Source organism: Pteropus medius, unplaced genomic scaffold (genome assembly GCF_902729225.1).
Source record: "Pteropus medius unplaced genomic scaffold, Ma_sr-lr_union100, whole genome shotgun sequence".
Taxonomy (NCBI): domain Eukaryota; kingdom Metazoa; phylum Chordata; class Mammalia; order Chiroptera; family Pteropodidae; genus Pteropus; species Pteropus medius.
The window spans coordinates 1,226,761-1,243,187 of NW_024349796.1; the positions used below are offsets into that span (position 1 = coordinate 1,226,761).

A 16,427-nucleotide genomic window follows, 5' to 3' on the forward strand; every position below is an offset into this window, starting at 1 on the left:
TGGGTTTCAGAAAATAGAATCTTCACTACAGGTAATAGGTACGGAAAATTCCCTAGATGAGGATATGACAGCTTGCTCTTAGCACAGGGAGCAACCATCCCAGACTGAAGCAAATCACAGCTTCTAGGAGATATGTTTTTAAGAATATAAAATATCTAAATCTTTGAACGTATTTATAAGAGATTTAGATAATAGGAGGAGAGTTTGGGGATTGGATTTATGATGTCTTAAAAAATTCAGCAATAAAAAAATGACGATTATTAAAGTGAGAAATAAAAATAGTTATATTTTGCAGGAAAGGGAAAATTGTTACTAAATTTAAATGGCTATAGTTATAATAAATCAAATATTGAATTCTGATCTAAATAAAATTGTGATATAATTATATTAAAAGAATGGAGAGATAAAAAATCATTAATCCTCATCTTCAATAGTAGGAAGTCATGACTTAGAACCACAAACTGAAAACAAGCAAACAACCAAAACAAAACAAAACAAGAAGTAATAATATTGACATGTTATTTAGAGATTATGGATGTATATATCCCAGAGTTGGAATTAATGGTTCTGTACAGGGACAAGTGGCAGAGAAGTAGAGAGAACAATTACTGTTTATGCTGAACATCTTGTAGAATCTTCTGATTGTCAAAATTATGTGCCTATACAATAACTTTGAAAAGCACTAAAACAGCAACAAGAAAGCTAGCCAACTCTCTCTCCATTCCCCCAGAAAAATAAAGAAAAAATAAATGAAATCTTCTACTTATATGCTGGATTCTATGCCCTCTGAAAGATATCACCCCTTTAATTTTCCACCCATGTTCCTCCATCATCAGTTTATTTCTCTTTATTGGACCATTGTCAGGAAGTAAGACTGTAACCTTGCTGTATTATCTCCTGTTTAAAAACAAAACCACCTTGAGTTTGCATCCCACTTCTACTACCTCCCCATTTCTAGGACGTATTTGCTCATTACCTTCCCTTCTTCACCTCTCATTCTCTCTACAACTTATCACAATTGTTGCAGAACCCAGGTTTGTGTGCCAGACACTTCAAAAGGCCAAAACTCACAACAAATTTGGGTGTTAGGAAAGGTTTATTGATCAAGAAATTACCAACAGAGAAGATGGGAGGCCTAACAGTGCCTCAAATCCATCTTACCTGCTGGACTAGGTTAAAGATTTTTAAGTTGGAGAAAAGGAATGGGAAGGGGAATTAGGGTAAATTTCTGTGGTGTTGGGTCTCTTGATAAAGTTTCCATGAGTAGATTGTAAGACGTTATCAGAGGGTCACACACATCAGGGGCGGTTTTGAGTTTTCAATGTTTCCTGCAAAGTAAGCTTGTAAATTACTGTCCTGTGACCATTCCTTTCTATAAAGAAGCAGAAACATTGAATTGAGATGTTATCTATAGTTTTCCCAAAACTGTTTTTGACCAGTAGTTCATGAGTTATTGAACCAGGAACTGGGCACGGTCTTGCTGAGTTCTACAGTTTAAACATTAAGCAACCCATGACTACAAGGGAATGAGTCAGTTAACATATCTTTGTTAGGCAAAAAGCAGAGGCTGTAACTTGTGGATGTGAGCGGAGGGCCTTGCTTGTGGGTTATGATTACACGACCCTCCTTCAGCACACGATTCCACTGATACTGCTCTTGTCAAAGTCATCAATTACTGCCGAGTTGAAAATCTAATTGGCAGTTTTCTATATTTTTGGCAGCATCGATATAACTGACACTTCTTCCCCTTGGAAATATCTCTTTCTTGATCTGTGCAATCTGAGCTCTCTCTCCCCTTATTTATTGGCTATTCCTTGACACTCTTCTTTGCCAGCTCTTCACTTATAAGTAAAGTAATGCCACAGGGCTCAGTCCTAGATGATATTTCCTTTCCTTCTTTTAAAAAAAACGTTTTTAGTGAACTTCAAGTACAGAGGGTTGACTTTATGACACTTTATAGAGTATAAAGTCCATTCTTATTTCATTTAAATATTTTCTCTTCATCCCCTACACCTTTTCTCCTTTCAGATCCCTAGGAAACTACTATAATGTGTTTATTTATATCATTTTATTCATGCGTAGTCTTATCAAATATATACGGTTGTCTTGTACATTTTTAAAATTTCATGTAAATGTAACATATGCTGTTCTTTTTCTCAGCTATCTTCTCAATCAATTCTACCAATTAATTCTAATCAATTAGATGAGTTACCCATTCACATTATTTTAATATCATTTTTATGCCAATGGTTCCAAATTTATTTTTCCAGCCTTGACTTCTCTGTGTTCCAGATTCATGTATCCAACTGTACACTTAATAACTCTATTTAATTAACTAACTCAATACCCACATCTCAAACTTAGTACTATACCCCAAAGGATGTCTTACTTACTACCCCCACCCCATTATTTTATATTCAGTAACTTGTACTACCAGTTGTTCAAGCTGAAACCTTGAAGTTTTCTTTGATTCTTGAACTCTGCCCCTGTTCCCCAACGCATGCATACACTGTGCCAAATTTCCCAACATATTCTGCCCATTCTACCTCAAAATTATATCTCGAGTCTATATACTTTTCTCTCTCTTCACTTCCATTACTATTTGTTCATCAAATAAGCAAGTAAATAAACCAGGTTTCATAGAATAGTTAATTTCATATAATAGAAAATGCAGTAAAAAATAAACAGGGACATATTTAGAAAATGATGGAATATGTACATCTTTTAGATACAGTGATCAAACTAAGGATATTGTATATGAACTGAGACCTAAACACTGAAATCAGACTTGCAGAGAGAGGAAAAGAGCGTCCAGGCAGAGCTGCAAATGCAAAAGTCTTGGTGAAATGAATAAACATTCATTGAGCAAGCTGAGTTCATCAAACAAAGTGAGAATGATGAAAACAACAGAGCAAATGTCCTATTCAATCATCTCTGCTAATAATGCTGATTTGTTAAATTTATAAATGCATGTAGAGAGAAGTGGAAATATTCAGATTCCCCTGGAAAGCAAAGCACACTGTAAAGTATGCTTCTCTTGGATCTTTAAAATATGAAACTGAATGTTGTTTTAAAAAGCCATATTAAAACATCAGGATATAAAATAGTTGAAACCAAAAGGTAGAAAAAGATGTGATATGTAAATGTAACCAAATATAGAAGGGTAATATTGATGTCAGATAATTAAACTTTAAGGCAAAATTATTCCTTGAGATACAGTGGTTGCTTTATAATGATAACATCTTTATCTTGCCAGTAACATATAGCAATTTTAAATGTGAATTGTTCCATGTAGAGAGAAACTGTGAGAAAATAAAAACCAATCACAGTGTGAGATTTTTTAACACACCTCTTTCAGTAATTGACAAAAGAAGCATACCAAAAGTCAATCACAATACAAAAATTTTGAACACATGATTAATAGATTTGACCTAATGGATATGTATAGAAAAATGCACACAATAACTACAGAATACACATTTTCTCAGACACATGCAAAGCATTTACACCAATTTAGCTTTTGGTGGTCATAAAGCAAGTCTCAATAAATTTCAAATGTTTAAAGAAATACGGAGCATATTTCCTGACCACAATGAAATTTTGCTAGAAATCAGATGGGACTAGGAAATCCCATCTACTTGAAACTTAAGAAATATATTTCTATTCCACACCATACTAGCCAGCACAGTAAGGCAACCATTCAATCAATAGGAAAGAAAGAAAAAAAAAACCAATATTATTATGGTGAAAAAGCAAAAGAAGTCTACAGATTATTAGAATTAAGAGAGTTTTGCAATGTTGTTGGATATAAACTCAACAAAATTTAATTGTATTTCTGCATACCATCAACAGCTGAAAGTAAAATTAAAGATATTGTTTACAATAAAGTAAAAAATATTAATTACTTAGAAATAAATCTAACAAAAGAGGGGCAAAACTTCTACATGGGAAAGTATAAAGCTTTGTGAGACGTTGGGGGAAGACCTAAAGAGATATAGATAAACCATGTTTATGGATGAAAAACTCAATATTCTAAATACGTTTTTCTTTGCATAAATATTTAAGGTTAAAAATGTGCTTAGCCAGCATATAAATTATAAAGATGCTCATACATATTGATATATTATAAAAATGCTACATTGTATGTACAAGATTGGTCATAATGGCAGCATTATTCATAATATTAAAAAATTGGAAACACCCAAATGTCCATCAACAGTAGAATGGATACATAATATACAACAACGAAAATAAATGGACTAGCTACATGTAACAACATGGATGGATCTTAAGAAGCATAATATTGTGAAAATAAAGTTTCTCCCCCAAAAAGAAAAAGTATAAATTCGTTTATAGTAAAGTTCAAAAAGGGGCAAAACTAAAATATTTTATAGATAGTTTTGCCCCTTTTTGAACTTTACTGTGTGGCAGTAAAATTATAAATAAAAGCAGAGAAATGTAATATCAGGACAGCAGTTACCTCTAAAAATGAGGGCGATAGGCAAGGACACATGTAGACTTCTGGGGTTCTGGCATGTTCTTTTTCTGGGCCCCAGTGGTGGTTAGGTGAGTGGTTGCTTTACAATAAGTTATGGTACTCTACACTTGTGTTTTATGCACTTAATTTTGTGTCATAGAGCGTCATTTAAAAAAATAAATCTATATATTGATACTGAAGAATTCTCAAGCTATGTGTTGTAAAATGGAAAAAAAAGTGTAGAAATGTGTCAAATTTGCTACTATTTATGGAGAGGAAGGTGGGGAGGGAGCAGGGGAGACACAGACAGATGGCTTGTGGAAGGAGGTAACCCAAGACTGAAATAGAGATTGTCTCCAGGCAGGAAAAACAGGCGGCCAAGGGACAGGGTTAGAAGAATGGCTATTCACTGTATACCCTTTTGTGTCTTTTGAATTTCATACCGTGTGAATGTATTACCTATTCAAAATAAACAAAAATATCTTAAAAAGTTTCTAGTAACTCTATACTTATCCACAAGGGGTCACTATTGAGTGATGTTTAACTCTAGTTCCTAACCAGGGAAAAACCGTTCGGAATTCTCCCTGCTCTCACAAGGAAGTGAAGAAGCGTCATTATTTACGTCCTCATTTTATTTCACGCCACATGGTGTTCTAGGAAAAAAATTCCATTCACAAATAGGAGCGAAAAAGTAAATAATGTATATGTAAAATAAGATGAAGGAAGACAAAGAAATGGAGAGATAATATGAAGCCACGCGAAATAGGTTTACAGGTTTACAGGAAGCATAGTATTAACCATCTCCCCTGGTGATAATGCGCAGATTAGTTTCTAAGGTTAACAGCGTCCGATGCAAAAAAAAAAAGGAAGTATGGTCAGTTACACAATTCAAACTCTTGCTCGAAAGAATAATACAACTAGGCAAAACATTTTTCCTCACAGAGTCTGTTAAAGACAATCCGTGAGGCCTTCGGGAGAAATTTCTGTCGTAATAACAAGCCTAATTCACTAATTAGTTGTGAAATCATGGCGTCTTACTCTTCAAGAGAAGTAGAAGATGCTTTGGGACTTCAGATGAGGACCGTTTCATTCATGGTTAATCATGAGTGAAAAAGAAAGAATACATGCGGTAGAAAAAGAAGAAAAGCTCGAAGACTGTACTTCAAAAAATTCTGTGGCTGCACATAAGATAGAGGGTGCCTTCGCTTATCTAGATTTTTTTAAATGTGGTTAATATGTTTTCTCTCTCTCTCAAAGCTGAGCTGATTGTACTTTAGCCTACTAACAGGTTTAACATTACCGCGAAGTGCAAAGGGAATTAACCCTGCTCAAACACAGCTGCTGGCTCACAGATGCAGGGCTTGGGCCAGTGTAAAGACTAGGGGGTGAACCCATGTGGAGTCACAGTGTTCTCTGTGATAGGAGCTACAAGGATTGTGCCAAACCCTTCGGCAGTGATGGATTCCTCTGATATTCCAAGGAAAAAAATAGCTGTCATTGGTGGTGGCTTGGTAAGCACCTATTTGTATATTATTCCTGTTAGTGGGATTATATTAATTATCATTACTCTTGATGATTATTATTAATCATATGTACAAATGGTTCATTTTCTTGTGAAAACTTTTCTGATTTTAAATACACCTTTTTAAAATATGATATTAGTTTTAATTTATTCTTTTCTAGGGAAGGTATTTTATTTAAACATAAAGGTGTCTATTTTCCCTTGTCAGTTGATTTAGCATTTCTTAAAAACAGAAAATAAAGAAAATTGAATTTACTTATCCTCAGACCCCGGAGTGAGGCTCCCCCTCCTCACTGAGCAAGTAAGATGACTGCTAGGGAACAGGACTCACAGGTAGCGAGATGTAGGAGGGAGTCTCTCTACTTCACTGTTATCATACCAAGACAGTTCTGTTTAAATGGGGCTGCCTCAGGTAAACTGTATTTTTTCCCACTCAACAGCATCTCTCCAGTACTTAAGGGTTAATCATGTCGTTTTCACCTCTGGTCTAACCATCTGCAGGCTGCTAGCTCACAGGTGGTCATTCACTTAACAAAATTTATTGGCGGGGAGACCAAGCCCTGAACCAAGAGAAGAAGAGAAAGAATTCAAGACACACCAAAGTTAGCATCGAAAGGAAAGTTTATTAGAAAAGGGATGACACTCCACAGACAGAGTGTGATTTCCTCTCAGGGACAGAGAGTGAGAGGGACCCTGAGTGTTCGGAGAATTCACTTTATATGTCATTCTTTAGTTCCGGTGAGTTATAGTTTAAAAGACTTTGTTAACCATTTCCTTTGATATGGACATACAGTGAGGAGGGGGAAGAGTGTATAGTGTGAAAGGCCTGGTGGTTCCCAGACTTTAATCCATAGATTCCACAGGGTTTTGGCCATAGGGAATGACTTTATTGGTGGTACCTGTTTCCCCTGCACAGGTGTGGGGGATGGGCCGTCAGCAATCCCAGCAGAACTCTTCCTTTGTTCTGCAGGTGTCCTCCTGGCCTGGCTGCAGGCCTGATCAGCATATTGCAGTCTCTGCAGATAGCTTGATTAACATTTTGATTCTCTTGCCTCTTCTCTACTTTAAAGGACATTTCATAACAGATGAAAGGTTGAATATTAAGGGTATTAATAGAAAATATTGATTCAATAGAGCAATTCAAGAAGGTTAAGTTCAATACATAGAGGACAAAATTATTTTCTTGCCCATCTTCTTCCTTGTGCATTTTTTTCACCCCTCCCATTCCCTTCCTCCCCATAGGCCATATCCTAGGACCTTACATGCTCTAACGACATGTTAACGGCTTGCCCCAGCTTCTAGGGAAAAATTGCAACAGAGTTGAAAACCTTTACTTCACAGTCCAAAGAATACAGTGAACTGTCCTCATTTTCTTTCAGTGGTAGCCTTGCCTAGTGAAAAGTTACCCTAAGAATGTAGTGATCATCTGATCCTGTGATAAACAGATTGATTTCTGTTCCTCGGAGACATGTCAAGTCAAAGAGGGCCGAAGAAAGCAACAGATCAATGAAGAAAGTTTTACTGAAAAACTAAGAGTGAAAGAAACTGTAAACCATGATCATCAACTGGTGCAAGTTTAACTACTGAAAGAAAAGATGTTAAAACAATATTTTAAGAACATTAATCCGAATATTTAGAAAAGTCACTGTATTGATTTTTCCTTCTCACGTGAAACACGGCGCCCTAGCCCTGTCCCCTACCAATGGTAGTGATGCAGGACAAGGCCAATTCCCCCTAGTGGGGGGGTGACCAAGCCCCATACAGAGAGAGAAGAGGGTTCTCGGCGGAGAGTGTAGAAAAAATTCAAACGCACACCAAAGTTAGAGTCAAAAGGAAAATTTATTAGAAAAGGCGTTAACACTCCACAGACAGAGAGAGCGTGGTCTCCTCTTAGAGGCGGACAGTGAGAGAGCCTGAGGCTCCGAGGGACAGAGACATTACAGGCAGGACAGTGAGAGGGACGCTGAGCGTTCAGGGCATTCAGTTCATATGCCATTCTTTAGTTCCTGTGAGTTACAGTTTAAAGACTTTGTTTACCCATTTCCTTTGATATGGACGTACAGTGAGGAAAGATAAGAGTCTTAGCTTGAAAAGATAAGAATATGTAGCGTGAAAAGCCTGCTGGCAGTTCCCAGCCTTTAATCCATAGGTCCCCATGGTTTTAGCCATAGGGAATGAACGATTTTATTTTGTGCAGGGCACCACTTAAAAACTCTGTTTTTCCTCTTTGCCCTTCACAGGTGTGGGGAAGGGGCAATCCCCCTTTGTTCTGCAGATGTTTTCGTGGTCTGGCTGCAGGGCTGATCAGCATGTTGCAGTCTCTGAATGTAGCTTGATTGAACATTTTAGTTTTCTTGCTTTCTCCCTAAATTAGTATTACCTCCTGGAGGAGCAGCCTAAGAGGTCTCTCCCCTCCTGTAAATGCCCACAGGGCTTTGTTTGCCTTCATCACAGGCTGCATTCTATTAAAATTATTGATATGCATATGCATCATTCGTTAACTTCATGACTCTAAGGATTGTCTTATCTTTGGGTCCTGCTCCCTTCCCTTCTACAAAGGTTACCCCAGTGCCTTATATAGTCAAAAAAACACTAGAATATCTTGTGTGCATGAGTTTACTTTCAAAACAAAGAAATTATAGGCATTAGAAGAAACAATGTTTTTATCAGAATGATGTCACAAGGAATGTAATCCTTTAAAGGACTAACTTGAAAAGGGTAAGAAAAAACCTCTACTTTTTAGGCTGGAAGAAGTTAGTGTAGCTTTCCAATTCTAAACAGTCAGTCTAAGGGGAAAAAACTGCCATAGAAGCTGCCTTCCTTTGTATTCAAATGAATCGTTTCTCTTTTTTACAAAGCAACGGAGCCAGAGAAGTCAATAGAAAGGCATCTGACCTGTACTATATCATAAGCTGTGTCTGGACGCAGGTCCTTAGCATTCAGAGCTGCTTCTCTTGAGGATTTCCAGGGTTTACAGGTGTGAGGGACGTGATCAGTGATGGCTACAGCTACTCAAGTCCTCATTTTTTGGTCGAAGCCTCGCAGTTTATCTAAAAGATCTCTTAAGCTTTCGAGGCTTAGCTGTCTCCTGCTGCTGCAGTGTGAGCCCGCTGTTCCAGCTCTGAATATGTATTTTAGAATATCGTTGAAGCATTTCTTCTACACCCCTTCCTGACAAGCAAGCCCACTACAGAGCGTTTTGTTATTCATTCTTCCTAAATTTGACCCATTACAATTCTCCGTTAAAAGATATTTAGAAGGTGAAAGCATTCAAAACTTCAGAGTGATGAGACGCGTGCATTTTAGGACTTATTATTGATAACTGTATCCTGCCCCTGGTATTCAGGTCAAGTTAGTGGCCCCTGCTGATGAAATTGTCTTTAAAGCAACTTGACCTTGACCTGAGAGCTTGTGTCTCACAGCTGTGGATGTGAGATTCTGTCATGGCTTTACACAGTCGAAATACTCTTGATGCCAAATTGGCCCTAGAAGTGTTTCTGCCCTGCGTCCAGGGTTCTTCCCACCTCACCACCCACTCTTCCCAGCTTCATGAGATGGAAACGGCCTCATACAGCGAGGAGACCGAGCCCAGGCGGGTTCGCATTCAGCCAGGAGCCCGAGAAATCGTACTCTCTCTGGGTCTTGGTTTCTTCATCTTGGACGAAAACTCGGTCACTAAGTCTTTCATACTTCCTCACTCATAGATCTCTAGCTTTGTTCTAAATCAAGTCTTTATAAAAGCAGAAATCAAATGTCACCTAGAAATTTTACCTTTCCCAAAGTAAGTAACCTAGACACATATAAACTATCAAATGTCTTATAATCTTGGGTCGGGGCTGAGGTGAAATCCGGCGTCGCCACGGCATCGTGGGGGACGAGGAGGACAGGGGACAGCGGCGATAGTAGAGGACAGTGGATGGTGGCCTTGTGTGTTGTAGAGGACAGTGGATGGTGGCCTTGTGCGTTGTCCCTCTGTGCTTCCCCACAGACTCAGCAAAGAATTACAGGTCGGCGAGATTTAGAAAAAGTAAGATTTATTGAAAGTACATTTTAGAAGGAGAGGGGCCACGCTAAGGCAGACTGCGGCCCTGTGGAATTTAGGAGGTGAAGAGAGAAGACAGTGCGCCCCAAAGGGAGGGGCGGGTTTCCAGCCAGGAAGCTGTAACAATGCGGAAACGGGAAGGTCTATTTATATTCCTGTGGGGATGGGAGGGCCTAGATGATCCGTTTGTGACGTCACCTTGACCGACACCTGGCTGCTATATAACTCTTTGCCTACTGTGCATGTGCTTACCTGGAATTCAGTCTGTTATAATTAGATTCATGAACTTCTAGGCATAGGCATGATATTGTAATGATGGTATAATGAGACCTAAGTTAGGGGCAGTACTTTCTGCACATGCATTTGTAGCTGGTTTAGCCAGCAGCTTTTATGGCCTTTGTGCTCTAGGATTTAGGGTAATTTATAACCCTAAAAGAGAGGTATTTCTGGGAGGTCCTTAAGAAAGGCCTTTAAGGGAAATTTCTGTGGTTACAGAGCTGGACCTTGGCTCCTGTCACTCATGCCTGCCTAACTACCTAACATAGATAGCTTGGTTCAAATCAATACTTTTTTATTTTATGTAAATATTAATGAAATAAACCAGATAAAGAATGTAATTACTATTAGCCTTTATTATTATTATTAATATTAAAGTAAACAAAACTCTATTCACTTCACTCTTGTTTTCTACTGAATTTTATTAAATATGAAAACCCCTCATTACCACCCTGACATTTAGCGCCTTCTTAAAGAAGAGATAGAGTGACTTCTTTGAGGATGTAGAGGTCATCCTGAATTTGCTCTGTTTGGGGACAAGTTCTAATATCAGTCTATCAGCTTTCCTCAATCTCTTTTGTACTTTTGCTTGTGTTCCAATCCTTCTCATCAAACACATTTTCTTTTAACTGTCTTGCTTATGTATCTATATTTCTCTAACGTCCTTAACTAAAATTTTGAGATTTTTTTTTGCTACCTTAATAGACTCCTAAGGTGCCCTGTGAAATCTACTCTCACCTACGTAATACAGAGGATTCGTTCCTTTCAGGGTTCACTTCATTTACTGCCTGGTGAGCAGTATCTGGAATGGAACTAATAACTTTAGGCAGCTGAAAGCTTTGTTAGCTGCCTGCAAAGAACGTGTTTTTCTTTCCTTTTCATTTATTCCAAAATACCCTCAGATGTTTGTCCATCTGTCCTTACATATCCATCCATCTACCTGCTCGTATTTCTTTCTGCTCAAAGAGAAAAGAGCACAGTCACACACTGTTGATGGTAATCTAAATTAGTACTTTTTTTCTGGAAAATAATTTGAAATATATATATAAAAATCTTAAAAATGTGAGAGAATTGCAGAAAGCAGCAACAGCTATGTCTCTTTGGACGTCAGCCTCACCGCAGCATTATATTTAGAGAAACAATTGTCCATCAACCTAAGAGGCATTAAAAGCAATTAGAATCTTTCGTGTGGTTTCTCAAAAAACCAAATCTGGAGTATATTCAAAACCTGCAACAAAACCTTCTGAAAATAATCTTGCCGCACCCACTCTCAAAGTCTTTACCATGCTCTGCAGCTAAACTCCTACATCCTAAGCTGTTTACATCTCCTCCCCGCTCACTTCAGACTCTCTTTCTTCTTTCTCTCTTCTCTCTCCGTTCTCATCGCCCTGTTACCTTTGCTCCACTCTTCCCAGGTACTGAGGCCAGAGAACCACGGGGGGTAGAAGGTAGAAAGAGGGCGTGGATCTCATGAGATGCTGCACATTTGGTCCCTTTCACTAAAAGTTGCCTTTGCTGGACCATTTTATTACTGTGCTTTTATCAAAAGAAATGAGCATGTACCATACAGTTGTTTATAATCCTACATTTTTTAATTGAATGTCCAAATATAAGGGCATGACATACAATGAAATGTAATGCAATTATTAAATATTTTGATTTAAAATGTTTTCTGACATGGAAATATACTCATCATATAGTATTCATTTTTTAAGGGAAATCGCAAAATAAAATATACAGTCTGTTACCCTTTTAAAAGAAATATTGTGTGTTTTATATAACATAGAAAATATTAACACTGGTTCTCTCTGGCGGTAAAATTGTGGAGGGTTACTTTTTTCATTTGTGTTTATCCGTATTTTTTAAATTTTTATTTAAAAAGCCATGAGTTCTTACTATCAGTATTGTAGTTTGTACTAAAAATAGAAAGATCGATACAAATAAAATCTTGGCACTCACAGCCTGATGGGGAAGTCAGAAAGAAATGTAAATAAATCATTCAATTCATCATGAGAGATGTTAATGCTCATATACATCCATGGAATTATAGAAGAAAAGGCAAATAAATTTTTTGGAGGAGAGAGAGATTAAAAAAAAATCACACTGAAGAAGTAAAATTGTCACTACTGGCGGATGAACTTTTATGTATACGGTATATATCATATCGTATGTCATATCATATATATATATGACCCTAAAGACTCCATAAAAAACTGTTAGAACTAATAAACAAATTCAGTAAAGCTGCAGGATATAAAAATCAAAACTCAAAACTCTGTTGACTTTCTATATACTAATAACAAATGACCAGAAAAAGAATTTAAGAAAACAACCCCATTTACAATTGCATCAAAAGAATAAAATGTCTAAGAAAAATTTAACCAAGAAGGTGAAAGACCTGTATATTGAAAACTAGAAGATATTAATGAAAGAAATTGAAAAACATACACACACACAGAGGATGGAAGGAAGGAAGGAAGGAAGGAAGGAAGGAAGGAAGGAAGGAAGGAAGGAAGGAAGGAAGGAAGGAAGGAAGGAAGGAAGAAAAATTGCGCTAAGGACCTGAGTTTTGAAGGAAGGCTAAACATTTTTCAAACATATAAAGCAGGAAAGGATGGTTTAGACAAAGGGAACATTGTATTCACAGGCATGTTAGGTATAAAAATGCATGGCATATTCAGGATAAATATACAGTAATTTTGGTACACCTTTTACAGATAGTACATGGGAATAGCAAGAAATAAGCTAGATGATGAGGCCAGGGTCACATGTGAGAATCTTTTATGTCATATAGAAAAACCGAGACTTTTCCTTGAAGACTTATGAAGAGCCAATAAAGGACTTTAAGAAAGAAATTCATCATGCAATTTCTGTTTTAGAAGAATCCTAGCTCTAGTGAGGAGTGTGGCTTGAATAGGTCGAGACTGGGGGAAGGGAGGGTCGTGGCTGCGATTATCCAGGGGAAGGGTCATGAGGGCCCCATATAAGGAGGGTGTGGGTAGAAGATCTATGTTGAGAAAGATTCAAGAAGAACAGTTAATAAGACTTTTGCCTGGTTAAATGTGCATTGGCGGGTAGAGAGGGGTGCTAAATGGCCTTCAGGGTATTCTGGCTGGGGGAAATACTGGGCAGGGTTGCCATTCTCTAAGATGCAGAATATAGAGGAGAAGGTTTTGAAGGATGAGGGATGAGAATAAGTTTAATGTGAGATATGTCGAGATGGAAATGTTTGTAAGGCACCCAGGTAGAGAGAGGTTCGGTAGTCAGAGGTGGTGCTCAGAAAGATTAAGGATAGAGAAAAAGTCATGAACAAGGTCTCTTAACAGACACAGAAAGCCTGTGGGACATTGACCTTATCATCATCAAAAGGGAGAAAATTAAGATCACTGCTTGGCCTTGGAGCCCAAATCCAGACAATACAAGTCAGAGAGTTAAGGGTAAGATTTAAATGATAAAATATTTGTCATAACACATGCAATTCTGGCAGATAATAATAGTTGCTAACAAAGGCTGAAGACGTTTTTATGTGCTTATTTCATAGAAAGTGCAGCTAAAAATCTAGTTCTTCTCATTACAATGAAATGTTCAAGGATCAAACTCTTGAGACCAAACTATAGTTCCAAGAGTAAGAGGTATAAATGGGGTTTTTAAAATTCATTTGAGTCTACAGCCATGCTACCCTGAACAAGCCCAATCCCGTCTGATCTCGGAAGCTAAGCAGGGTCAAGCCCGGTTAGTACCTGGGTGGGAGACCACTTAGGAAGACCAGGTGCTGTAGGTATAAAAAATAAAAAAATAATATATTGTAAGCTGACAAGGTCCTTGCAATCTGTGAGGTCAACCAAGGGTTGTCGTGCTTAAAAAAAAAAAAAGTTATTTGGTGACAAACTCAGAAACAACTATAATTCTTAGGAAGAGTTTTTTGTGCTTCATTAAGACTTATGTGCTTTATTTAGTGTAATGTGTTTAACATTGCACTATCAGATTAATTTCAAACACATTACATAAAAAGAGATGTAAAATGTATGGAATTTTTATAATTATGATGCCCCTTCCTATTAGGATCAGTATTTATAAATTTAAAGTTATGGTTTCCTCACGATCATTGGACACTTGAACAACCATTGCTGGAGGAGTCACATGGGAATCAGCAGATACTTAGTCAATCCTGCTACATAAAGCCACACCAGTTGGACACCAAAAAACATAGCATTTTTATGAGAGAAGTTTTCAAATAATGTTTTTAATTGGTAATCAGGCATCCACATAATGGGCAGGGTAGGACCAAAGCACATGACCTTTAAAGAAGAAAAAGGAAACAGAAAAAGAGGATGGAGAAACAGAACAGTAAATCGAGTAAACCCGTAATTATAAAACCAAACACTCTCTTCAGAGCTCTGCTTACACACAAACGGGCTAGACTAGTTGTTAATAAAACTTTGATTTTACAAATTACTTTATGATCCAAAGAGTTTACTATTCTGGACTTTTGGTGCTTCAAAACAAATATAGAGACTTTTCATAGTTGTCCTTGTCCTTAAGAGAACTGTCCTCTCTCTCTCAAAGCTCAACTAGGAGAATGGGCACCATGGGAACTGTTGCTCCGCTGCCAGGTGTCTGGCCCCGCCCAGTGTCTCCACTGCTCTCATCACTCTTTCCTTCGCTTGTTCTCAGGAACCAGCTGTGCCTTCGCCGAGAGTTTGCGGTGGGCTTTATCTGTACACACATTTTCCTTTCCATTTATATCTTTATTGCTTTTTTGCCAGTGTAACAACTAAAGAAGGTACTGACAGTTTTTCACAGTTAAGCACATTATACAGAAACAGAGAAGAGGAAATAAAGTTAGAGTCTAAGAAATACTTTATTAGCCACGTTATTAATCCTTCTAGTTGAACCATAACATCTGTCAATATATATTTTTTCTTTTAGTTTTATTTGAAGCTCAGTTACACAGAATTGAAATTATCATAATCTTTGTTTCAGAATGCATTATTATGACTGGTCTCGGAGAAGACATTTTTATTTATGTTTTTGCTTGTTTATTCACTAATAATAATAAGCAGAAGCAGTGCCTTTGAACTCACCATTCAACACAAGAATTAATATATTGCTAAAGGCTTCTATCGACCTCTGTGTTTCTCCCCTACTCATTATAAGCATTGCCCTGAATCTCGTGTTTATCATTCTCTTGCATATACATACATATATAAAAAATTACATGTATGATGTATCATACATACACATAAACAATATATATACTTTGAAAAATTATGTATATACTTATATCTGTGGATTAGTTTTAGCTGTCTTTATAAGAATATCATGCAGTATTACATCATCTGGGACTTATTCTTTTCACTTACAGTATACTGCTAATATATTTATATTGTTGCATTTCATTGTATGAATACACCATAATTTATTGGGCCATTACTCTGTGATGGCTATTTGGGCTGTTTCCAGTATTTTTGTTTATCTGTTTTAGTTATGAAAAGTGCCACTCTGAACATTCTGGCACAGGTTTTCTGGAGTGTCTCTTGGGTATATTCCTTAAAGAGGTTTATCAGATATGTGAATGAGTATTCAACTTGACAAGATAATTGCAAGCAATGCATTTGAGATCCTATTGGCCCCATCTTCTCTAGTCCCTGGTATTTTCATGAACCGAGATTATATTTAATCCTATTGTGTTCATGCCACCTGAGGTTCCTTTGCCCCGCCCTCTTCCACGAGGAACCATTTATACACGTTCGATTGGCAAACATGTATGTACTAGAGAGGAAGGGATCAACACCTGCCAACCTCGGAAAGGCCTGAATCAGAATCTCCACCTAAGTCAGGCTTCTCAGATCCTGAGATCAATTTGGGTCAAAGGAAAGGAAAACAACCAGCTCACGAAAGCAGACCGCCGGCCCTCTGTTGGCTTGGAACCAAGCCCGTTCCAACCCTGTCGCTGAGGCTCCCTTGTCCATCATTTGCTGCAGCTCTTGTCTTGTGCTCCACTAGCCTTGTCGGACTCCTGTGGGATGATGGTTGGACTTCTTGCTTCTAAATCTAAGTCTCTGTGCTCTTAGCTCATTTCCCTACATCAGGCTTTCACCGATCATTTG

General features: G+C 37.6%; 1 protein-coding gene and 1 pseudogene across 1 annotated transcript in view; both read left to right on the plus strand.

Annotated features, from left to right (window-relative positions):
* The first annotated feature begins 5,842 nt into the window (after nucleotides 1-5,842).
* The window catches only part of KMO (kynurenine 3-monooxygenase), a 41,210-nt gene continuing 30,625 nt past the window's right edge, over nucleotides 5,843-16,427 (plus strand). The window contains 1 exon segment of the mRNA XM_039883204.1: nucleotides 5,843-5,988. Within this exon segment, the coding sequence (XP_039739138.1) occupies nucleotides 5,935-5,988 (54 nt within the window). The 5' untranslated portion in view covers nucleotides 5,843-5,934.
* Nucleotides 13,980-14,098, plus strand: LOC120619440 (uncharacterized; annotated as a pseudogene).